Here is a 26,569-nt window from a genome sequence, read left to right on the forward strand (position 1 = left end):
ATTTGTTTGCAAGGTTGTTTATTTTTTCTTCCCATTATATCTTGTTTTTGTTTGTAATAAATACAATGAACCTAACTATAAGAATAGGTATGATAACAACATTTATTATTATTATTATTATTATTATTATTATTATTATTATTATTATTATTATTATTATTATGGGGGGGGGTTGCCTAGGGCACAAATTGTGCTGAGTCTTGCACTGCAAGCAAGAACAATATGGAAAAATAATTAATCCGTGATGAAGCTAAATAAAAAATTATTTATATCCATACTCTTCCAAACTATTGATAAGGTTAAACTGTTGACCACTGACACGCCAGAGCGAGGTCGTGGGTGAACTATCTTGACTACGTCGCACATCTTTGTCGCAGCGCGTGACGTGTTACGTTTCAGGAAGTGTGGGCTTGACCAGAGAAGAGAAACCAAACACACTGGGCCGGTCAGCGAGGAAACAATTGTAAAAAAAAGAGACCTAGGACAAAAAAAAGAATGCTGATTTTGTTCCAAGTTCCTGAAAATTTCAAGGGCTCCTCATACAGTTTCAGGAACATTTGGAGTTTCTTCTTCTGAGTTAAGTGCAGCGTTTCAAAGAGCGCGAGCTAGCATCAACACAAGTACTGACTCGGAGAAATGGGACGCATTGAGCACATTAGCAGCCGTGTCCAGCACTGCAAACACTAGTCAGCGTTGTTCTGTCGGTGCTGCGCGTAACATATTGATGCTCTCACTACTTGGACTTTCCTCACATGTTTCCGTAACGTTAGCTCGTCGTTTTTGATTCACTGCCTAGCTTGTGATGGCGTGGCACTAGCTGCCTCTTTGTGTAACCGGTGTGTGGACTCTGCATGGAGAACACGGATGTTCCTCTTTTTACAAAGTCATTACAAGGAACCAGAGGAGGATAACAACCTTAAAACAGCCTCCACTGAGTCTGTGACAGCCAGCTGACATCATTCCACAACTTGTAGCCCCGCTGGTGGACTGGTGAGCAGCTGAACATGGAAGATGAGGTGTTTGACCAGATTGTGTTCGTGTTTCACAACCTGGTGTCGTGGATCGCTGCTGGTGCCATGGTGTTTGGTGGACTGGTGCCCTACATTCCCCAGTACAGAGACATCCGGCGGACCCAGAATGCAGAGGGGTTCTCCACATATGTGTGCCTGGTCCTCCTGGTGGCAAACATCCTCCGGATACTCTTCAGGTGACAAATCATTCCCTCTCTGCTCTCTGAACACCAGATTAGCTTCAGATATCGGTCAGTTTAACACGTGTTTGCCTATAAAACAAAATATACACGTTATGAAACAAGAATTAGGGTGTTTCTAGAATCAGTGGGAGATTCTCTGAAATTCGGGTTAAAATAGATCGTCTTACAAGCTTCCATTGCATTGCTGCCACCTAGTGAGATGATGGACACCAATGAGGACCAACACAGGAGCCATTCACACAAGTTACCACTGTACAGCAGTGATCAGATAATAGCTGCTGGTGGTTTGTTTGCAAAATTAACTTTGAATTAATTTGAACCCCAAGTAAACTGGTGGATGTAATATGATCATTAAGATTACAGAATTATTATATAATTTTAGGCAGTTTTTTCCAGGTCATTTCCTTGCTTTAAAAAAATCTTTGACATGAATTATTTCATTTCTTTTTTATTTTTTATTACCAGTTTTCAGGTACTTTTCTTGAACTTTTTACTTATTTCTTGCTGATTTTTGGGTAATTTCTTCTGTAATTGCTCATTACCTTCTTCACAATTACCCTTTTGAACCCAGAGTAAATTGATGCAATTTATTTTTAATATGTGGGAAAGGGCAATAAACAACTTGGTAAGAAATGTTCCACAAATTTAAAGCAATTAGTCGATTGAGTTCTTTTTATTTTAAAAAGCTAGGGGAAAATGTCTGGGGGGGAATCTTTATGATTATCATAATTACATTTTTAAAATTATGTTACAGAATTATTAGAAAATGTGAAGTAGTTTTTCCAGGTAATTTCCTTGCTTTAAAAAAAAAACAAAAAAAAAACATGTTAATAGCATAACACATTTTACATTTTAATTATTTTTATTACCAATTTTCAGGTAATTTTCTTTAACTTTTCTTGCTGATTTAGGGTAATTGCTTCTGTACTTCCTCAGTACCTTCTTCTCAATAGCTGCTGGTGGTTTGTTTGCAAAATTAACCCTTTTAACTCACTACTAACTGAGCAAACTGGTGCAGTTTATTCCAGAAATGGGGAAAAAATACAACGAAAATTTTCTACCTCCTTTTTTAATTGCCCACTCCTTTCTTCCAATGTTTTTGAAAGAAATCAGGCCACTCTATTCGTGTTTCAAAGGGTTGAATAATGGTTTTTAGTAATTATGAACATGTCACATGGGCCCCACACTATAAAGGGCACTGAAAAAACCCATACACCAAATTACTGAGCAGTTTGCACTTACCTATCATTGGCCAACTTATCCAATGTGGCAGGTGCTTCAAGAGTGAAAAAAGGTACAATGGGACCCTTCTGGGATTTATTTATTTTCCTCTGTGATATCATTGTGGAGGTTAAAAAATTCTTACAAGCTGCTGCAGCCAAGACCTCTACTTTAGTGAGGCTGTCTTTCCTGCAGCACAGATACTGTTAGAGAACATGAAAAGTGTGTGCTGGTGATGTCATTCTTGCTACATGTTATATAGTGAGCTCACACATAGTTTTCTAATTTTCTATCAGATTTGGCCGCTACTTCGAGACGCTGCTGCTGTGGCAGAGCATCATCATGATCGCCACCATGCTTGTCATGCTGAACCTGTGCACCAACGTCCGCATGGCCACTGAACTCAACACCAAGAGGCGCTCCTTCATAGGTCAGAAACCCTCTGCAGGGCCTCTTTACAGCACACATAAAGCTCACTTATCTCTGTTTACTGTGTGCTTTTACGTGCCGCTTCAAATGCTCCGTGTGTGGGAGTGTGTGGGAGCGAGGGTGAGAGAATGTGTGCCAGAGATACAATTGTGTGTGAGAGTATAAAAATATAATGAGAGCGAGCAGGAGTGAATGCGTGTGGGCGGGTGTGTGGGTGAGTGTTTGAGAGAAATGTAAGAGTGTGTGAATGATTGTGTATGAGAGTGTGTGAGCATGGTGTCAACAGGTCTCCTTACCTCCCACCTGGAGTGACCACAGAGCCGCTCCCTACACTGGCAATGTTTGAATAATCCAGTTAAACCTGCTTCAACTCTTTGTACAAGTGTTACAAACTACAAGCAGGCTTTGCCACGTAACAATACGGATGATTGTCGTTTGGGACGTGATGTGCAGAATGTGTGATTCAAACCTAATTGCCAAAAATCAGCCTACTGAAGCCAAAAAAACAGTTTTATACTGCACCAACGTAATTGTAAACGAACTGTCAGTTGCCTAAAAAGCCTGAAAGCTTCCCCACTTTTCATGCATTTCTTTTTGATTATTAGTAGTATTTACAATTTTCAATCAGTAGACCTGTCTAAAATATATGGATAATTTACATAATTTGCACAATTTAATGGTCCATACTTTAATAGGTAGTTTAGTAGTGAAAATATGATTTTACGAGAGTACCAATTTTTAAAAATGTCTCTGTAATACTCAGTAACAACTTGTAACCACATTCCGAAAAGTTGGGACATTGTGTGAAATGTAAACAAAACCTAAATGCAGTGATTTGCAATTAATCTTTTCTTTTTTAAACCTAAATTCCACAGAATATAGTACAAACACAAGATATTGAATGCTGAAAATGCAAAACTTCATTAAAAAAACAAACAAAAAAACCAAACAAGTATTCTGAATTTGATGTCTGCAACATTTTGAAAATGTTACCACTCTGTAGCATCACCTTTTCTTTTCATAACACTCAGTAAGTGTTTAGGAAGTGAGGACACTAACTGTTGAAGTTTGAAATTAAAATTCTTTGCCATTCTTGATTGATATATACCTGCGGTTTCTCAACAGTCTGCATCTCTGTTTTTGTACTTTTTCACTTACCTTTTTGCACCAAACATGTTCAATGGGACAGTCTGGACTGCAGGCAGGCCAGTATCATACTCAAACTCTTTTATTATGAAGCTGTGATGTTGTAACACAGGCAGAATGTGGCTTTGCTTCACCTTTCTGGAATTAAGTTCAGGGACATCCCTGAAAAAGACGTCTTGCGGATGGCACCATATGTTGCTCCAAAACCTGTATGTTCCTTTCAGCATTTATGGTGCCTTCACAGACATAAAATTACCCATGATGCCATGGGCATTACCACACCCCCATGCCATCACAGGTGCTGGCTTTTGAAGTGTGGGCTGGTAACAATCTGGATGGTCCTTTCTGTCTTTTAGACATTGCGTCCATGATTTCCAAAAATAATCTGAAATATAGACTTGTCAAAGCACAACACGCTTTTTATTGGTTTTTTTGGCCTTGCCCCTAATGTGCAGATTTCTCCAGATTTTCTGAATTTTATGATATTAGGGATTGCAAATAGTGAAATCCTTACATTGTAATTATGCATTAATATATTTGTTCTTAAAGTGTTAAATGTTTGCGACACAATTTTGTGTGGTGAATCTCAAGTTGTCCTTGCTTGTGAATTACTGAGCCTTTGGGGATTCCCCTTTCATGCCCAGTCATGAAACCATGGCCTGTTAAAAGTTAACCAGTTTAGCTAGGGATTATTCCAAACAAGTTTTTTTTTTTTAAGCAGTCTACAACTTTCCTAGTCTTTTGTTGCCTCCGTCCCAACTTTTGTGGAACATGCTGCAGACATTTAATTCAAAACGAGTGCATATTTACAAAAAACTATGAAGTTTATTATTTTGAACATTAAAAAATATCTGTCTTTGTCACAAAGTATTTGCAAATAATGCTTTCTTATTTTTAACTATGTTTTAGACAGCATCTCAACTTTTTTGGAATCAGCATTGTTGATAATAGTAATAGATCCACAACTATGTGTCCTTTCGTGCTCGAAAGAAGCAAGTAAGACAGGGGAAGTAAAAACTGTCCCCAGCTTAAAGTCTTTTCCCATATCCAATAAAGTTACCTAAACTGAGATGTAAGTGTTCCTGGAAGCAGAAGTCAGACCCACAGAGTGCCTTTTTTACCAGCCTTATAAAGTTATTCACTACCCTAAAGGCTGACATTGCTTTTTATGTGCATCACTCTGCACACAAACGGATAAGGAGCATCCCTCTGTGGTTTTCTAAGTCATGTGTTTAAAGCTGTATGCACTGCTGTGTTAAACTCCTGCTCCAGGATTGGATGCTCAGCTGTGCTCCGCCTCCCTGTGGCAGTCTGAAGACAAGGGAGGGACGCACACTTGAATAATGAGTGCTTTTTGTGCTATTGAATGAGTGTTTTTAACTGTGACATGAAATACGTCAGTAAATACCCCACTAAGCTGGTTACATGAGATGTCATCACCCCAAGCAAGGTTATACGGCCTTTTGTGACGGCGACGCTGAAGTCATGCAACTGTGGTCTGGTTCGTTTATAGTCTGACATTAGCTTTTTATGTCTGGCAGTTGCATTTGTCAATCAAAAATCATTTTAGACATCATAAATATTCATTTGCCATCAAGTTTATTTTCAGCAGTTATCCAAAATCTAATGGAAAAACTGGTGGTTTTTTGTTGAGGGAGCCTGGGTGACCCTAACCTACAGGTCGGCCCACAAAAAACTTCATCCCTGCAGCATTCTATTTGTGACAGTTGCAGCAAGTTGATAACAGTATGTTTGTTTCACATAACACAAATCACAATGGGGATAAAACATATAAAAAGTACATGAGAGGGTGTGGTAGAAACCTGTAATGGCACACCCAGAAAACATGAATAGTAAAATACAAATCAACACATTTAGTTAATAAAAATTCAAAGGTATAAGTTTAGGGTTAAAAAATATAGAAATGCAAATAATCATTTTGAATGTGTGAACATCAGTTTACAGGGGGATCATTCTTAATCCCAATAAGATGTTTTTTGACAGCAGCATCGTGCGCAGGCAGAATAATCCAGTAAATCAACATTTTCATTCCATAAGATAACTCCATGATATCTGATAGCACATTGACCATGGGAAGTGTTACACAGAGAAGTGATTGGTTGATGCTTTTACTTGGTGTGTAAAAGCGCATAAAAAAATGTTGTGTGAATTAATCATACAAAAAAAAGTCCCTGGTGTGTAAAGGCCTCAATCAGATAAAAAGTAGTTGTGCGGTCTCACCAGTTAATAATGATGACCTGAAATCTGCAAGCGACTGTGATCCAGTATTACAAAGTCATGCCACGCGCCGCAACCTGACACATCTGGGGTCACCTCTGGCTTTGCTGAAAAAAACAAAGAAAACCAAGCTCTTCTTTTCTTTCCCTTTTTTTTTACTTTATTTTTTGTTATCTGTAGCGACAGACAGTAAGGACGAGGAGATCAGAATCCCTAAGAGGATCTTTCTGGGTATGTACAGAACCTACTGTGTCTGCCATGAAACATCAGTCGTAGTTCATCTGCCTCTCCATCTGTGTGTCTCATGCATGATGACCCAGCGTGGCTCTCCCTCCAGCCCAGCCAACACTAACCGATGACTAACACCATTTATACCTCATGACTTGATCGAGCATGAGCTCATTTCACCCGCATGTAGTCTTGCTGTTGCATCCTTGTTTGACTCACGAAGCATTTTTACCGTCCATCCATCGTAGCCGCCGCTGTCATGCTTTCAATGCATGTGACACTTCACACCCTCAGTGCAAATAATTGTTTTCAATGAAAAACCTGTGTGAATGTGAATCTGCATGCATTGTTTGTGCTTGAATCTTTATATGAAATAACACTTTAGGGAGAAGTCAAATGATTTTAGATATTCTCACATAGACAGTGCATCAGTAGACTAATGTGTTAATAGTACAATGTTAAGTCTTTTACTGAGCAGTTTCTCTAACTTTTTGTTTTTGCTGTTTGAAATGCTTGATATTAGTTCTCAAACAAACAAAATGTGTTTCTGTGTGTTTAATGATCCCTAAAGTGGTGCATGCTTATTTGATCCTGCCTGAAATTTGAATATAAAGCGTCTTTTTAATGGCTGATTTATGCAAATTGATGTCATCTTCTAACCGTCTTTGTAAAAAATGATTCCTTGAACTACACTCTGTTTCAGCACATTGACCCTTTTATTATGGATTGCAGCTTTATAGGAGTAAAGGTGCTAGTGTCTGCTTAAAGGGAAAGTACACAGCAAAATAAAAAAATGCATATTTTTCCTCGTAGCTGTAGTGCTATATATCAGTCTCAATAGTTTTGGTGTGAGTTGCAGAGTGTTGGAGATATCGGCTGTAGAGATGTCTGCTTTCTCTGTAATATAATGGAGCTAGATGGCACTCGCCAAAAATATACATTTGAAAAACTCAATAGAAATGTCTCTTTCCAGAAATCTTGACCCAGTTACTAAAGATAATCCACAAGCCTTGTTGAGAGCAGTTTCATGTAGGAACTATTTTCTTTCTACCGAACTACACCTGCCAACTGTACAGGAGGAAGCATCTCCACATGGCAGTGGTAGACCAGCACTTCCTGTGTTCAGTGAGGTAAAATTACTGTATTTCTCAATGAAGTCTGGCTTTGAAGAGGACAGGTTTCACTTTCAGATCATTTTTTTTATTTTGATTGAAGATATCGAAAATTTTAGTGAAAACGTGGACTCCCATGACTTTAAATCATCCCGTTTTCATGTCCCTTTTTGGATTCTTGTTTCTTTGGAAGCATGCAAGAAAGACACAAGTTTTTGTCACAAATTCAATATGACACAGGATGAGTAATTAATAGACAAATTCTCACTTTGTGGGTAAAGTATTTGTTAAAATTCTCCTGTTTTACAAATGTTCAACATCACATGACCTGTAGTGAGTTTACACTGGCAAAGTGACTAATCAAACATGCTGAAAAAAATTCAGTGCTTGTATGCTGTTAATTTAGGATACTGTCCCACAATACAATGCACCAAGAAATGTGGGCACTGCTCACAGCTGCAAAAATAAGTTAAACAGAAGCATTTTAAGTAGCAGCTTGATTGATGTTTAAAGATTGCCTGTTTGTATACAATTGTGAAGTACATTGATTCCCTTCATTCTAAAAATACTTAAAAGATCAGTATAAAGTGCACACTTTATACAATAAGTTTACAATGTAGAATTAGGACACAATATAACAGGATTCCCAAGGTCATGGAAAACCTGGTAAAGTCATTGAATTTCACAAGCACATTTTCCAGGCAGTAAATGTCATAGAGTGAGGAAAAATCATTGAAAGTTTTAGAAAAGTTATGGAACTTTATTGTGTGTAGCGAAATCGTTCCAGTTATGTTCAACTTTGTGTATATAATGTAATATAACATAACAGCAAATTTACTTTCTGTAGCCGTCAATGTAACATAGCTCAAAAATGTGTCGATTTGTTTACCATCACGTACATTTCTTTATTTTCTCCCCTAATAATTTCCCCGTCCAGCTAAATGAAACTATGTTTGAATAGAGTTTGAATCTGATATATATATATATATATATATATATATATATATATATATATATATATATATATATATATATATATATATGTGGAAAAAAAAACACCAGGCAGGTTCGGCAAGAAAGAAAACAGATTTTGGACCTTTAAAAAGCCATGGAAAAGTCTTGAAATTTTGTCCATAAATATGTGTAAGAACTCCTTTATTAGTGAAGTAAGAGTTGTTGTACCTGAACTGGACACTAGATGGCAGTAGAAAACAATATTTGGATGTTGTCAAGAAGCATAGAGTGCACTTGGGTCGGTGTGGTTTAATATATTACAAATTCTCCTCGTGGGACTGACTAATGCACACTAGATGGCTTGGTATTGAAGTACTATTTTGTACTCTTTTTTTTTCAATCATTTTTTAAAATGCAGGAGCAGAGACAGTTTTTTTCCCCAGCATTGTGTCTCTCTGTGGTTCGGCCTGTTCCTGGCATCAGAGGAGGAGCAGGATGTCTCCTTGTCTCCGATGCCCAGATGTTGTGCTGCTGGCTCGGTTGTGCCCACGTGTTGCAGCTGGTTTTATGCATTGATCACTGAACTCTTCTGAGCATCATTAGAATTGTCAGAACGCTGCGTTCTTTGAGCGCAGCTTTGCTGGCATGCGCCGGCTCATTGATCTGTTAGTGGTAATATCAAGGTTGTTGTAGTCTGCTATCGATAGAACAGGAGGCAGAAGGAGGAGGAAAGTGAGGCTGAGCTGCGGATGGTTTAGACACGCAGCGCCACTTTAGAGGCCTAAAGCAACCACGGTCAGCGTCAGGGCTGTAAGATTTATATAGGATCAGAGATGCAGCAAAGCGAATTATAGAAAGCTAACAGTATATATAGCTGCCGAGTGATGTCAGTGTGCAGCCGTGAGGTGGAACAGGCTCACATTGTCTATCTGCAGTGACTCACCATGGTGGTGTTTAGTCAGCAAGACATAATCTCAACCTGTATGTTTCTCTTTTTGTTCAGTTTGCTCTCTTTATGTTCTGTAAGCCGTCACCGTAGGACAGGTCTGTCTTCATAGCAGCGTAGTGTCATTATCACACTGGGAGCTTCCATCAAACAGCTGGATGTTTGTTCTCAGAAACAAAAACACAGTGCAGCTACCTTTTAATTGAGCTTCATGGGATGCCTAAATTAGACTGCATAATAATAGTCATGGCTGTCTGTGAACCCTTTCTGTGAGACATTGTATTATATAATGTTTTGAGATAATATCGTGTAAGTGGTGGTTCAAAGTAGGCTTGAGCGGTATGAAATGTTTCATACTTTACATTTCACTGGGGTATGCTATATATAACCGGACCGCCGACAGTGGGTATACTACTTACTTTCAGCTTTTCAGACTACTAAATACACAATAGAAACCACTGAAATGTTAAGAACACTAATATTCTCACACCCATTTTCCTTATTAAATAGAAAAATACAACTGCACACCTTTTCAATTCAACTGTCTTTCGGTCACGGAAGACTGACAAGGCTTAATTGCCTCATTAACTCATCAAAAAACACTCCAAATTCAAACTTGACAGAAAAAAAACCCACACCCAAACCGTCTTGGAAAAAAATCTTTAATTCACCAAGTGAGATATAAAAAAACTTCTCCTCCTGTAGCTTTTCCCTCTACCACTAGGTGTCGCAGTGTCCTTTAGCTGAGCTGACTGTTCTGATGGTGCCTGCTGTGCACTACAACGATACTGAAATACATATCATCGGGATTTCTAAATACCCTGGTATGCCGTAATACCGCACTATCGCCCAAGCCTGTTTTAAAGAATGTCTGCAGTAGCTCAACCACAACCACACAGCTGGCCACATCTGTACTGTACAGTGTCGTCCTTTGTTGTAGGCTGCGTAGTTTTATTTTTAGACAGGAGACATCCTGGTGTCATAGCAGCTCAGTGTGACTTATACGGAAGAATGGCTGCCACAATCCTTTAAGGAGATTAAGAGATCAGATCATTTCGTGTGTCAGGTTCACAAATGCTGCCGACCACTCAGGTGGAGGTAAAGGGGTTTGGAAGGAGAAAAGAAGATGAAATACTGGTAGAGGAAGTTCAGACAGTGACAGTGGGGTAAGTTTTACTCTGTCTAACATTTGCCAGAGTCAAACTTCACTTTTAGTTATTTTTGAAGACCTGACAGAGGAGAAAACCCTGATTGGATTTTTCAAAATCTCCAGCAGCATATAAATGAATTTGTGTCAGCAAGCAAACCATCAAACTGAGGCTCTGCTCCATGATTGAAAATCCTGTATGCAAACTTCAGGGCATCTGTGGTTTCAGACTCCGGGGTGGCACGGCTGTCTGTCAGGCAGCAGCTCTGTCTTTCACCTCCACGTTCACTTTCAGCTCAGTTTATTGTTGTTTAAAGGGGCACTTTGGCAATTTCAACCAGCTTTCTAACATAACAATGAGGACAGTGTGCATAAATGTAGATTTGGGGGGGGCACAGGGGGCACATCCCCTTCAATATTCAGAACGTTTATTTTTCCACCACATAACATATTTTTTCAGATTTATCCTGTTCCGATGGGATCTGCCACAAATAAGCCCTGCCACTGACAATTGTACATATCTTTTTTAGAAATAGGGTCCCATGAGGGATATCAGAAGGCAAGAGACTTCGCCTCTCTATCGTTAGGTTAGGTGCAGTGCATTCTGGTAGTTGTAGGCTTTTCTACCTCTTGTGAAGTGAATGCCAAAGCCCTTTGTCTGGGTTTTTCTACTGTCATGTTGCACCATTTTTTAAAAGGATTTGTGTCTTTCTAGTGCATCGATAGCCCAGCTTTAAGAAAATACTATCTTTCCAGGATAATACTTCTTTAATAACAACTATCTTTATTGAAATAGCATTCAAAATTTAAAAAAAACAAACCAAAAAAAAAGGGAAAATTCACTATCCCTGTGCTGGTCTTGGCCTTGCTCACACACTCATCTTGATTATGTTACAATGATTGAGTGACTGCAGAGATGTTTGCCTAATGATAGTACAGGGGGTAGGTACATGGCAGTACAAGAGATTTCCATTTCTATCTATTGTGTGGTTTTGGCTCATTGCTCAGTGCGGTCCCACGGGGATTGAACCTGTAGCTTCATTGGGTCTGTCAGCTTAGAATGAATGACCGTATCCTGCAGGTGCAGTTATTCCCTCCCTTGGGACAGGAGCCCTAACTGTTAGCCTCAGTCCTTTTTGTCGAGGAGACTGAGCTTTTAGCCGAGGTGGCAGTGCAGGAAGGTTGCTGTGCCTTGGCTCAGCAGCAAAAACCCATTAGTCACTGTGAAAAAGCTCCCTGTCCAAATTTCGGAAAATGAAGCCCGTTGAAATCTGAGGTTCAATTTCCAGGGCCGTTATAACTGTCTTTCATAATAATATTCATGCGTCTCCCACAGGTGCTTTTGAGTGACAGCGAGCCATTATTTCAACTACCCCCATAGACTTTTCCAGGGCCTAACGGAATCTGGCAGGGAACAGTTGGTAAACAAGCGATTGAAATCTCCAACTCTGACCTGCATCTTCCTACACATGTACCACAACTCTGTGGGACTTCAAACCAGGCTGTGCACAAGACGTTTGGACATCACAGGCAGTCTATTGTGTGCAGCTCCAGTCTGTTCCCACACAGTGCTGCTGCGGCTGCCACACAGCTCGGGGATTAAAGAGGGGGAGGGGGATGTCCCTGGGTACAGAAAGCAAGACGGGGGGGGGGGCAGGGTATGGCTGAGGTACAGTATTGTGTAGTGGTCAGTATGGCATGATGTGACACACTGAAGCCTCCAAGATATTGTTTTTTACGTTGCTCAGAACAGGAGGCACATTTTCATGCATCTTTAAAGTGTGAACGCACAGGATTAAGAGATGATGACACCACTGCACTGGCAAGAAGGAATATAATCACTAAAACATGAGCCGGGAGATGAAGATTGTGCAAATAATTGAAAAGCATGTCATAATCACAATGGTGCCTTTTTTGTTTGAGCTAAATGTGTTTAGAAGTAAAGTGTTTGGTTCTTTGCAAAATCTCTGGTCACCAAAATAATTTGTGAGATGGAAATCTTGAATTTAACCACAGAGAAGATTTCATAAATTACCTTTCTTTCTTCACCGCCCATGCCCTGACAGCAAAGATTTTAGGAAACATTTAAGAAAAAGTATATTTATTTTTTTATTTTAATAGCTGAAAAAAGTTATCTTAGAAGTGCTAATTTATACTCAGTCTTTGCAATTATGTCCCTGTTATTGAGATTGGTAGTAGGCAGTGGTTCATTTCTTTGACAGTGGCTCATTTTAGGACAAATTTTAGGTCTCAAGAAGTTGGAGGTAATGTTTTTTTTAAAGGGAAATCTAAGAAAGTCGGAAATAACCCACATACTAAACTAAACGTAGTACAATTTCTTAAGTGAAAATTACACCTAAAGCTGTAGTTAGTTTATTTTTAGAATACATTTTGGACATATTTGCTGACATTGTTACTATATCTTTAACATAGTACATGAGTCATATAGTCCGTAGAAAAATCATATACCTTCTTTTTTTCCTTTCCCTTTTCCCTTTTCCCTTTATCCTTTTTTTTTCTAGAATTGACTGAAATTAAATTAAATTAAATTGAACTGAACTGAATTGAGTTGAATTGAATTGTTCTAATGGGAACCACTGTAGCTGATAAAAAAAAAAAAAAAATCAGAGCCGAGTCTCTAATGCAGCTGTTAATCCAACCAATTATTGCTAGTGAACTGTAGTGAAACTACAAACTACGCTAATCAAATATCAATCACGTTTCAGTTGCTGCATTATCTATTGCACACCTCAGATGTTCTCTGAAATGTATATTAGTGTACTGTTTTGCTGTAAAATGAGAGTTTGTGACCTGGCTGCAGTGCTGAATAAAGTTCACCAGAGTAGCAAACACCTCTCACCTGTGAGACTAAAAATTGTAATTTTACAGCAGCTTATTTACACATTTACACATTTACCAGGCACGGACCAACGCTAGCATTCAGTGTCTTATTTTTGGTCTTGTCCAACACCCATTCTTCTAGCTCTGTTTTGGGGGCTTTTTTGAGGCTTTTACACTGTAGAATTAAAGATAATTTAACACATATCTAACACTGTTTTGTATTTAGCCTTAGGTTGAACATATTGTTAGCTATCTATCAATGCAGCAGGCTAGCAAAGCAAAACATAGTAAATTTTTCCACGGCTCCTGCCAGCTACATCTACTGTATGTGTGTGTCGCTTATAGCCGGGGCCCAGTGGTATCGTCACTTGGAGCCATACGCCACGCGTGTCATGTGCAAGCTTCAGCAGCCAGGTTAAAGCTGAAAGTCTGCTTCAGTGCCCCTGATTCCCTCCCTCTGTGTTTGGCTGTTATCAGGCAGTGCCAGCCTGGTGCTACTTGTCCCCGATTCACACTCCTCTGCTGCCAGCAGGGCTCCACAGACACACCAGGCATCTGCAGCTCTAACACCTACAGAATCGACACTGCCATACAGTACACAGAACAGCTCTCACAGGATATTCTCAGTGTTGATTATACTCTGAACAGAAATACATGCCCTGTTACAGCTTAAGAACTGTTTGCAATGCGGTGGCGTCCTACATAGCTGTAAGGTTTTTGCACGGTGCATCTTTGTGCATGGAGTGCGTGGCGGGTTGACAGAAGGCTGTGACCCGGTCGAAATTGCTCTTTGGGTTTTATTTGGTTATGGGATTTGTTTAACTGGTCTTTCAGAAAGGAACAATTGGATTGGCTCAATATTGCGAAGCCAGCTTACCTCGCACTCATGCGTGCCTGTCATGTAGAAATGCCATCTAAATGTCAGAATCGGTCACCGTTAATTCTCTAATGAAACAATATTTCATTAAATCGGGAACTGAAATGTCATAAACACTTGCGTTCTTTCACTTCTGATTTTTTCAAGCGTTGAAAATCAGAAGGTTTGTTCAATTTATAATGATAATAATAATAATAATAACTTTATCTATATAACACCTATAGCACAAACAGAGTTTACAACTGCTTTGTCAAGCAAAGCAGAAATGCGATACTTAAGGCATACAGAAAGCCAAACTGTCCTACCGAACATAAGTGAGAAAGAACTAGGGTAGAGTTAGGATCAAATTAAAACAGAGCAAATAATGCAAGATGCAGGATGCAAAATATAAGTATAAAATAATAATGAAAAATAAAAATACTTAAATTATCAAAAGCAATGAAACCACAAATAAAAGGAAAGAAAATAAATAAAATATAAATACTTAAGTAAAATAAAGAAATATTAAAGACATTTTTAAAAAATGAAGTAGTTATTTAGCCATTCTTTAACCTTTTTAAACCTAGAGCAAATCACTTTTCTTGTATTTATATTTTGATCTCTTTTAAGAAATGTTCCATAAATTGCTTGAAGTTAGCAAAATTAAAAAAAAAAAAAAAAAAGCTAGAGAAAAATGCCTAGGATTAAAGGAAAGAAAGCCAGGGAAAACTATACTCATAAGTATCATAATTCCATATTGAAAATTATGTCATAGAATTATTATAAATTTTAAGAACTTTTAGGATTTTTTTCTGTGGTTGTTGTTCCTTTTTTTTTTTTTTTTATACAATTTTTCAGGGGATTTTTCTTGTACTTTTTGCTAATTTCTTACTCTTTTTTTGAGTCATTTCTTTATTGCTTTTTTATTGCTTGTTGCTTTCTTCTTGTGTTTTTGAAAGAAATCAAGCCAGTTTTCAGGCTTGATTTCTCAGTTGCTCAGGTTCCAAAGGATTAACAATGCTTGTTTTGCTTTATCTACTGTACAGGCCCTCCTCTGGAGGACTATACAGGCCTATAGGCTTCTGATGATGTGCCTCTTAGATAAAGAGATCCTCATTTAAACATGATTAAACGAATCGGCTCGAATGCATTTGAGGCTTGCAGAAATCCCATTTAAGTTGCAGCAGTGGAGAAACATCTTTTGCTCTCAGCCATGATTAGATTTCCATGATGAACATCCTATGCTCACACATTAAATGAAACAGAGAAGAAATCAGATGTAAAGATGTCTGACATTGCTTATTGCAGCTGTTCCCTCACTGGCTACAGTAGTACCTGAGGCGATCGAGGCTCCGCAGCCTTGAGATATTATCACTGCAGGATTAGTATTGGCTGTGTTGCTTATTACAGGAAGCTGCTGCTGTGCTAAAAATCTTTAATCATTTGCTTGGATAAAGGATGCACACTACAGGTGTTAGGGCAGAAAACAGAGTTTAAATCATGCATCAGTGTCTAGATTGCCACCCAGCCCACTACTGTTTGGAAAATACTGTAACCTCCTCTTTGGCTGACTGTCACCCCCCCTTCAGGGCTCCTCGCCACCGTCGCCCTTTCTAACAAAGCCACTCCAATGGATCCAAATCGTGTGCAGTTCAGACGGCCTATTTGCAACAGTGACATATAGGTTTTTTTCTCAGTACGAGAAGGAGATTTTGGGCGTTGTGTGAAAATTCACAGCTCAAGTGTAAAGTTATTTAAAAATGTTCACAATAATAGAGTGTTTTTTTTTTTTGCTTCCTTTTGTACAGCTCCAAAACCAGCAGACGGGATTAGTAGATAATTATTTCCTCCAGTGCTCCAGGAGAAGAGAGAGCCAGCTAATCTGATGCATACAGTTAAAGAGTGTAATACTGTCTCACAGCTGGCTAACTAACTGAAACCACAATTTGTGCGTCACGAATGTAGCAACATTTCTTACATTATATAACTATGACTAACAGGTAGAACCAATGTGGCAAATTATAACTGAAAAGCACAGAACAGAAAAAAAATGTATGAGCTGTTTTGATTTCCTTTAAAGATTGGGGTTTTTTTTGGCAATTTTGCCTTTATTAGATAGGACAACTGTGTGAAAGGGGAAAAGAGGGGACAACATGCAGCAAAGGGCTGCAAGTTGGACTCGAACCTGTGGCCGCTGAAGCAAGGACAGTGCCGTTATTCACAGGCTGCCTTCTTTATCCACTAAGCCACTGGACACCCAAGCTATTTTGATTTTAATGGCATTTTCTTCCGAGAGAAAATACTGATAAGAGCTTCGATTTAGTAGTGCACCTCCAAGTGTTTTTGTGCATAAACACACCCACATGTTAACCAGCACTGTTAAAATGTAAAGCTTCAACATTAGTGCTACATAATACTATACAAAGCCAATGGACTTGAACTCGTATAGCTCTTACCTTGTCGTTTGACCACTCAAAGCACTTTCAGAAGGTCACATTCACCCATTTACACACACACACACACACACACACACACACACACACACACACACACACACACACACACACACACACATTCACACACTGTTGGCTGAGGCTATCGTACAAGGTGCCACCTGCTACTCAGTTTTTTAACTTTCCTAAACAATTACACACCAAAGGCACGCCCAGTATATAAAACATATTAACCACAGCATGGTTAAAATGTGCAGTTTCAAGATATCCCCTTCATAATAATGTGCAAGTGTAATGTATTCATGGTTTGCAGAAGCGTACAGTGAATGCCAACTTTTTTTTTCTTTTCTGATGATTGGGATGTCCCTCCAGAGCCACATGAGACATTATAGACCAAATCACAGTGTTTATTTACAATAACTTTTGGGTAGAAAACCTTGTCATGTACATGAAATAAAACGTTGCCTCATTTGTTTGGTTTGCCACTTAAAAAAAGGCCTACAAAAAAAACCCTATATCAGTTTAAGTTATATATTTAGAATAACTTCACGACTGTATTCACTGTCAGACAGCCTTTTCTGATGGGGAACTGAAGCCGTTTTATTAAAACCACCAAACTCCATTGACATAAACAGCAATTTAACTTAGCAGGACACCGGAGTGGCTGGTCTGCTGTGGCTTATGAATACTGCATCCTCTGGTGTCCACGAGCTAGACTTTTTACTTTGACTTTTTTTCCCCAAAATTTCCTTTGGAGTAAAACCCTGTGATGTGTCTGAAGGAGCAACATTCATGTTGCATGTCTCCCTCTTTGGACTGTTTTACTTTACTGTCTTTAATTTTTCACAGGGGCAGTGCCAGTATGCCAGCACCGGCCAGCTGCTTCAGAACTCCCTTTAGTTGCTAGCTGATAAAAAATTATTATTTCTGTCGACTCATTCTCCTGTGTTGATCCCCTTTAGACTTTGACTGGAACTACTTCTGGTTGTGGAGTCGCTTCGTGGACTACATCCAGTGCGTGCTGGCCTTCACGCTGACGGCGGCCTACATCACCTACCTCTTCCTGGACTCTGCGCTGTTCGTGGAGTCGCTGGGCTTCCTGGCCGTCTTCACCGAAGCCATGTTGGGGACGCCACAACTCTACTGCAATTACCAGAACAAGTCCACAGAGGGCATGAGGTATGGATTTAATACTGTCTCTAACTGGGCAAGGGAGTGATTAGCCCTTAGGGACTGTGTGGTGTATTTTATGTGCTTATTTTTCTCCATTTTGTTTGATAATTCTGGCTGTATTCATGCATATGGCATACATTTGGGCGAGGTTGGGTATTTTTGTTTAATCTTGAAATTCCCATTTCATCTCTTACAAAAAGTGTAAAATACACTGTGTAAACAGAATTGATAATTCATACTGTTAAGTCCTAAAAATGTTACTACTTTTGATCCTACAGCCATCAAAGCATAAAGACATGCGTTGTATTATTTCTGGGTGTCATTCTGGGCTTTTGCCTTGGAATTCGGCAGTTTTACTATTTTCTACCTGATGCTGTCCCTTTTCACCATATTTGGCATATGGAGAAAATACATTCCACTTGGTGCACTGTCACAGTCAGTGTTGCTTCAAATCATTGACATATCCCAATAATCTACGTTGCATGTTGCATATAAAAAAAATTCCTTTTTTGTGATTTTTTTTTATTATCTAAAAACATAGTGGCATCATGACAAAAACCTGGCATTTAAAGGGTTAAAATATGGATATTTGATATTTATGATTAGGACTGATGTTAGTTGAAAAAAAAATCACTCGATGAAAGTGGAAAATAATATTTATGTATAACATTTTTAAAGCTTGATTTTGAACATTTTGTGCACAGAGTGATAGGAGTGTATGTAATATTAAAGCGGGGCCCTAAGGGTTAACATACTTCTTATATTTGGTCAAAAAAAAGCTCCAAATCTGCTCTGATCTGGGTCTGAGCTTTCACTGCGTTTCTTCCCTGATTGTCGAATCTCATCTCAAACCGTGTAAACAAACGGTGAATGCTGAAAGGTTATTCATGTCGCTCTTTGTGTTTCCCGGACTGTTTGGGCCTTGAGTATAATTTACCAACAGTCGGTCTGAAGGAAATCCAAACAAAGCTTGCATCCTTGATTAATGATAACGTCTTTATCCTGATGAGTGCTGTTTTATTTATGAGTGCCACTTACATCACAGGCGGCTTTGAGCGTGTTGCACTGTAGCGCACACTCGTGAGTGATGGCCCTGGATTATATTGTCTCACATATGATCATTAACGCCGACACATGCTTATTAGGTATTTCTGGCACCTGTCGAGAGGAAGTGAGGATGTCGCTTGTGAAAACTATTTATTATGCTCACATGACAACTGACCCACGGAAGTTTCTCCAAAGATCAATATGGTAATGAGGTATTCTGTCTTGCTGTATCCGCTGCTAATGTATCATTTTGGCTCATTACTGTTGATTTGTATCAAGTCTTCAGCTGTAATCAGAGGCTGTGACGTAAAATAGATTGTTGAAAGTGTATACAGTTTCAAAATCTATACCACTAGCTTTCTGAGCCGTAGCCCAGAAAATGGCTTTTTTAAAGTTTACACAGCTTTAAAAGTCCAGTTTATATTGGCAGATGTGGAATTTTAATATAATACCGTAAACCTTAAATTAATAGCCCGGGCTGTTACTTGCTTAAATCACTGAACTCAACAGGCTAATAATTAGGACAGGCGTCTATATGGGATGGACTTTTAATTCCTTTCACAGCAAACCTTGCTCAGCAAAGACTGAAATACAATCAAAGTATTCATTCGACCTTTTGAGACTTGGGCAAACTGGCTTTAATTTATTGAAAAACATGGGAAGAAGGTGATGAGCAACAAAAGAAGAAATGACTCAGAGTTTAGCAAGAAACAAAAAAGATATAAAGAGAGAAAATTAAAAAAAAAAATAAATACAAAGAAAGAGATTACATGAGAAAATGCTTAAAAATTAGCATAACTCTGTGGAATAATTTTAAAGATAATATGATAATTATGAATCTAGTTCACTGGACATTTTTCCTAAGCTTTAAAAAAAAGTCATTTGCCAATCTCCTTTTTGCGTCTTTCGGGTTTACTCTCCTGATAATACAGTCTTCTCTGGTGTTCACGGTTTCAGTAAAAGTGAATGATTGAATTGTAGAGAATCTTACCAAGATTTTGTCCATGTTGACAAAAGTTTAAACATATTGTGTGTGTGATCTGAGCAGCTAACAAAGGATACGTCCAGCAGGTAGCCAACAAACCGGTTTTATACAAAGAACTTCTATGAAAACTGCATGGTGACCAGACCGAAAGTCGTCAAAAGAAGCAGAAGCAGCAGTTAACCAGCAACTCCACCATTCAGCGGAGTAAAAAGTTTTTCCCAAAGGAGTATGGTGTTTTTGATATAACAGCGTTAAATCCCTGTCAGTAAGGGACGTCTTAGGGCAAGGTAAAGCAGTGAAAATATTCTAAATATAGCATAGGCTACACTTCAACTGACACTGACTTTTTTAAAAGTGTTTTTAAACTAATCAGTGAAGGCAGAGTTTGCACAGTGCTGTTTGATCGTATATACATGATGCAGTAGTTTTCTTTCTTTTTAAAAAAAAATATGTGCATTAAACAGACTTCAGAGCATATCAGACACAATACAAATATTAATTTCAAAATAGAAAAATGACATTTTTTGAAACTGTTTTTTTAACCCGTAAACAGAAAAAACAAACAGAAAAAACAACACATCGCTCACCCTTCACTCCAGGGTCACCCTCCCACCCACCCACCCACATGTCCTAGAAGGCATATTTTAGTAGCAGATGAGAGAAAGATGATAAAAAATAAAAAAAAATAAAGAAGAAACAAGGCAAAACAAAAACAAACAGATATTGAGATAAAGAGAGGTAGTGATCAGGATCAGAGATCCTCTGACTGTGTACTTGATTTTTTCTAGGTGGAGGAAGGACATTAGGTCCTTTAGATGCGCTGGTTTTGTACTCTGAAGTTAAATAATAGTTAAATAATATACTACAGCAACTAGCTGAAAGAGGGCATATCTCCACCTGCCTTGGTGGAATGTAACATACTTTTGTCAATAAATGGACTCCTCCCCATTGCTTGTATACTGGGATAAGGAAAGTAGTCCGATTAAATAGCCCAATGTAGCTATAACTGTAGCTCAACTTAACTGTGCATGTAAACATGCTAACTGTTCCTTTAAGTGTATAGCACTTTCACTTTTAGCCAGTCAGTGAGCCATAAATGGATTTACAAAGCATCTAACAGCGCCACAAGATTGAAAGCAGATATTGGCCGACAGAAATGTGATAAAGAGAAATGTTATAAAAAAAAAAGTAATTGGGAAGATCAAACTGATAATGTATGCATTAAAAGACTTGTGGGTGTGAGATTGTCCACAGAACAGGCCTGATAAAAGCTTCCTCTGTGTGTGTGTGTGTGTGTGTGCGTGTGTGTGTGTGTGTGTGTGTGTGTGTGGGTGTGTGTGTGTGTGTGTGTGTGTGTGTGTGTGTGCGTGCGTGTGTGCGTGTGTGTGTGTGTCCTGCCTCAGAGCAGTGTGTGTCCCCCCGTGTCTCTCTCTCTCTGCTGGTTGGCTTTCTGCAGCAGACAGATAACGGAGCTCCAGCAGGGCTGCCTGTCCACTTAACCGGCCATGACAGCTCCCACACTGGGCTTTCCATACCCTCCCTGTCCCATTCTTATTTATTTTTTCATTTTTTTTGGTATTTGCTCCCCGCCCGACACTTTGCCTCCCACCCTCATTGTTCAACGAGCTGTCTACAGTTTGTGCTTTCAGGAGGAATCTATCATGCGATACGCTTTTATTGCTGAGTCTGTTGGATTTCATGATTTATTTTGTGATTAACTGCTCTATCTGCCTTTTTGGCGGTCCCAACTTTCCATAACGGTTTGAGACAGCAGTTTTGCTACGCAGTAAAATCGGACAAGTTATTGTTACTTAAAAAAATAAAATCTAGGAAACTGATTAAAAAAATGTGGAAATGTGAAAAATGTAATTAAAAATAATTATTAATCCTAATTTATGTTGAACTTATATCTAATTGTTATTATTATTTAAAATTAGGTAATATATACATAATTTTGTGAAGGTGTTGCAATTTAACCCTTTGAAACCTGGGGTCAAACCATTTTGTTCGTGTTTCGTTCAGACGCCTTTCACAAGCTATTTAACACTTTGAAAGCTGAGCAAATTAGTTTGAAATGTTTCAAAATTACAGTGGAAAAAGTAATGAGCAACAAGAAATGTCCAACAAATTGCAAGAAGTTAGTAAAATAGGAAATTTAAAAAAATATATAAAATAAAAAAAGAACAGGAAAATGTTTTGAAAAATATATTTATAATTTATTTATAATTATAATCATTCTAATTATATATTAAAAGGTATGTCACGTGTAATTTTTTGTTACTTTTTTTACTGTTTTACTAATTTATTGCTAATTTTTTTTTTTTTTTATCCTTAACCTTATGTTGTGTTTTTGAAAGGAATCAAATCAAGTTGCTCAGGTTTCAAGGGTTAAAAATGACACGTTTAATTAAATCAATCTTTTTTATAGTTATATCAACTTTTAGTCAAGTTATACCGACCAAGTATACTATCATATATCTGTATTCTGCTGGTTGCAAACTAGTCAGTCATATTTGTATTTATTAAACATACAAATACATTTCAAGTAAACTTAACAGATTTTACTGTAAACTTACTGTCAGTTAAGGTGGACATAAGAGTATCTATAGATATAGACAGTAGCAGTGGACAATATCTGTGATTATGCCTGTACCCTATTTCTTGTAATTGCTATGCATCATGCTCTATTTTTGCTACTGTAGAGTCCTCCTCCTGACAACAAAACCTAATGATTGCTATTGATGTTTTTGTAAGAGCCCAACAATTTTCTGCTGTCAGACCCAGCAGCAGATGCATCATGTTGTGTACATTTGACCAGTGGATCACCAGACAGCACAGTTGTTTCAGAAATACAAGTTACATTGCCCAAATAGAGTTTTTAACAATCTCCTAAACACTTAATTTCATTTTACACTTGCTTTTAAAAACAAATTTTAATTGTGTGCATGTACAGATGATGGCACCGCCATAGCTCGTGATAATCAAATATGATGTCACACTACCTTTTTATAGCATCAAATAACTAATTAAACCCAAACTCACTGGAAAAACAAACACTTGAACAAACATTAGTGCCACAAGAACAACCTAAAATGACAGAAACCATCTTTGGGAAAAATTTACTTGACACGTACTTTGGTATTTTGGTTTGGCCCATTAGCTGACATGGACGGGGCAGGCTTTATGACCTATACTGTAGGGGGGCGAAGGATATGTTTTAGCTTCACATTATAGGAGCTACATAGTTACATAGTTATGTTGTACATCTTTATATAGAGTTTCTGGTTTTAGTTTGCAACCCTTGATGCATTTGGTGACACCTGTGATTTTCCTACAAACAGCAAGTACATTTAAATATTATAGTGGTGTGAGTACTTTTCCACACAGCAGCACAACATAGTAAAGTTGGTCCTTTATGTTGTTGATGTTTAGTTTGCAATAGCAGTAAATACTGCTCTGATACTATGTGAAGACAGCAAACAGTTAACAGTCAGCACATTTACATGCACAGTTTAGGCGAGTTATGGTTATAGCTTGATAATGATTTTTGATGGTCTGATGGTGGCATTATGCCCCCTTTCGTCTTGTTGCTACATGAACCTGTATTATTTCTACAGTCTATAATATAGACTGGATCACAGTGAAACTGCTGCCTCCCTCAGCTGTTGTGGAAGGTAAAGAGGAGAAAATATTCAAATATAGTGTACACTTAAACTTTTTAGGTGTCTAAAATATGTATGCTGGTATTGTGGGACTGTTCTTTATTTATCAGAGGAGGGGGTGGCTGGGGTGTGACTTTTTTATTTAAAATAAATACAAAATACTACCTTTTAAATTTGTTCCTCACCTAAGCCAAAATTAAAAACACACAGCTTAATGTTTTTGAAAATGCCAGACCCGTTTTGTAGCACCACTCTCCCCCCTCATAAATAACGAACAGTCCTTATCCCTTTCTACTGAGGGAGGCAGACGCGGCAATGAGGAGCATGCGGAGAACGGCAAATCTGGTTAAAGTCTGACTGAGGTGTTTACATGATGGAATAGCTCATCTTCCAGTTGCATTATCTGGGTGTGTTAGTCCCATTTTAAGAAATTTGATTTCGTACAGTTTTGTCTACATTTACTTTTACATATATGTTAAAAGTCCAGTTTTGGTCGCACCAACACAATAATTGGACTTTGACAACATTTTAATACATTGAATAGCTGTTACAGAAAAAAAAAAAACTTAAATAGATAAAAATGATTAAATTTAAAGTCTTAAACTGATTTTTGCTCTACATCATTTCAAATTCAATCATTTTATTTTGAAAGGCAGCAGTTATTGAATATTAGAGATACATTTAGAATGATGTGACTCTCCGATAAAGGTACTGCAGTATGTATTAGCTAATATGATATAAAAATGTTTGTTTTATGTCCTCTGCAAGATTTAAAGGTCAAATTAGGGAAGATAGTGTTTTGTGACTTTTGCAAATTGAATTTGGGAAATAGAGTCAAAGTAATTCTAAAACATTGCAATGCCCAGGCAGCCTGAAGTGTCATTTCCTCTTGTCACTTCTTTTGTCTTACCCTGCAACATCTTCTGCCAGCCATCAGCCGGCACAGATAAAGCTGCCATAGGAGGCAGGGGACATTGTCATTTCCAGTTCTGTTTATTGTTTGTGTGCTCTCCTCCCTCTGTGCACAACCTGTTGAGTCCGGTAGGCTGTTGCTAGGTTACTTTACCCCAGCACCTTGTTCAAGGTTTCCGTGTGTGTGTGTGTGTGTGTGTGTGTGTGTGTGTGTGTGTGTGTGTGTGTGTGTGTGTGTGTGTGTGTGTGTGTGTGTGTGTGTGTGTGTGTGTGTTTTCAGGCACACAAAGCTAAAAAAGTGAGGATGTTCTGCTTTCAAAGTGCTCTTTCTACTTGTTGAAGGTTCAGCTTTAAAGATCAGCTTTGTGTCTGTGCTGAGGGTGTGTCTATGCATGCAGAGGTAGAGGTCAGGGAATATATAAATGTGTGTTTGTGTGAATGAATAAGTGCACACGTGCATTTTGCAGAGACAAAAACAGACAGGAAAAGTGAAGCAGACTGCCCTTTACTTAACAAAACACGAAACAATATGATGCCATGCAACACACGTGTATATTTAAACAGACCCCTATTTAACGGCCCAGCCAGTTTGCCTGTTCTCCAACTGGAGAAACATTTGTAACAAGTGTCAGACTAGTTCCATCGCCTGCAGTATGTATCTTCACTAACTTATATATCCTCCTATGTAGGCAGCTGGCGCAGGGTTGCCAGTAGAATGAGTCATTTTGGATATCCTCAGTATGTATACACAACCAGCACTGCACCGTGACACACTGTCAGACAGGCAGAAGCAAAACAGTTTTTAATAATGAAATATGGATAGAGTTCAGGGAGGAGGGTTATGAGTCCAGCGTTGGAGGCGTTTGTCCCATGAGGACGTAGCTGAAGGTTCGCCAGTACTTGTCTGATGCTAATTGACCCCCTGGTTCTCCGTTAACCTCACTGAAGCTGTTTGACACCACCACATTACCATAATGGGTCCCCAGAGGTTTGCACTAATGCCACTCATACATTGAGGATGTATGATCTATTTTTTGACCCCCTCTGTCATTTCTCTCCTCTAGTTCTCTCCTTCTCCAGTTTAACTTGTGCAGTTTGCATAACAACATGGGCAGATTTTACAACTTAAAAGTCAATACAACTTAAAAATACAATTATTTTGAAGTAATAGACAAAAGCTTGGCTTTTGATTTCTGTCCAAGGACTGTCAGTTTTGTTGTCTGAAATGACAACTGTTGCAGGCACTACCTCCCCACGTGATGGCATGACGATATAGAAAACGTGTAGAGAATTAAATAGAGTTGTTTTTTTATTGCAGTGTCCAGCTCGGCCTCATATTAGAAGATTTATGTGAAAAAGTGTAAGACCACACTGGTATTGGTTATATTATAACCTGTGTTTGAATACTTAGCTCATTATAGATAAGCAAAAGTAAATCTAATCACCACAATAAATATTGGCATTGTATGTTTCTGCAAGCCGTGGATACAGCAAAACTTCAATTAATAGCCTGAGCTATTTTTTGCTTAAATCAGTCACCTCAGCATGCTTATATAGACAGGCGTCTATATGGGATGGGCTTTTATTTCCTTTCACACAAAACTGTTGCTCAGAAATGATGGGAAATACAGTCAAATTATGTAGTTTTAATAATTATTTTTTTAAAACCTGGTCTGATTGGCTTTATATATTTATTTATTTATTTATTTTCAAAACATGTGAAGAAGGTACTAAGCAACAAAAGAAGAAATGAAAAAAACCAACTAAAAATTTGCAGAAAAAACTTTAATAAAGAAAAAAAACAAGAAATGGAGAATAAAACCAAAAGAAATCTTAAAAATTATAATAATTCTGTACAATCATTTAAAATATATAAATATGATAGGTATGAAGACATTATTTGTTAGCTTTTTTAGAAATAGTGTCCTACATCTACTAATCTCTTTTTTTTTGCGTCTCTCTTGTTTACTGTCGGCAATAATGTTATCTTTAGTGCTTATGCTGCC

At 38.2% G+C, this 26,569-nt stretch overlaps 1 protein-coding gene across 2 annotated transcripts in view; it reads left to right on the plus strand.

The window, feature by feature from the left end:
• Nucleotides 1-223: 223 nt before the first annotated feature.
• The window catches only part of slc66a2 (solute carrier family 66 member 2), a 40,643-nt gene continuing 14,297 nt past the window's right edge, over nt 224-26,569 (plus strand). Inside the window, exons 1-4 of one of the 2 annotated variants that reach the window (XM_042506688.2) lie at nt 224-1,207; nt 2,731-2,864; nt 6,428-6,478; nt 17,747-17,963. In XM_042506688.2, coding sequence (XP_042362622.1) covers nt 1,005-1,207; nt 2,731-2,864; nt 6,428-6,478; nt 17,747-17,963 — 605 coding nt within the window. In that variant the 5' untranslated portion in view covers nt 224-1,004. The remainder of the gene's footprint in view (nt 1,208-2,730; nt 2,865-6,427; nt 6,479-17,746; nt 17,964-26,569) is intronic. The other variant, XM_042506689.2, reaches the window with a different exon arrangement.

The sequence above is a fragment of the Plectropomus leopardus genome, chromosome 17 (assembly GCF_026936395.1).
Source record: "Plectropomus leopardus strain MGB_pleo_1.0 chromosome 17, ASM2693639v1, whole genome shotgun sequence".
In the NCBI taxonomy this organism is placed as follows: Eukaryota; Metazoa; Chordata; class Actinopteri; order Perciformes; family Serranidae; genus Plectropomus; species Plectropomus leopardus.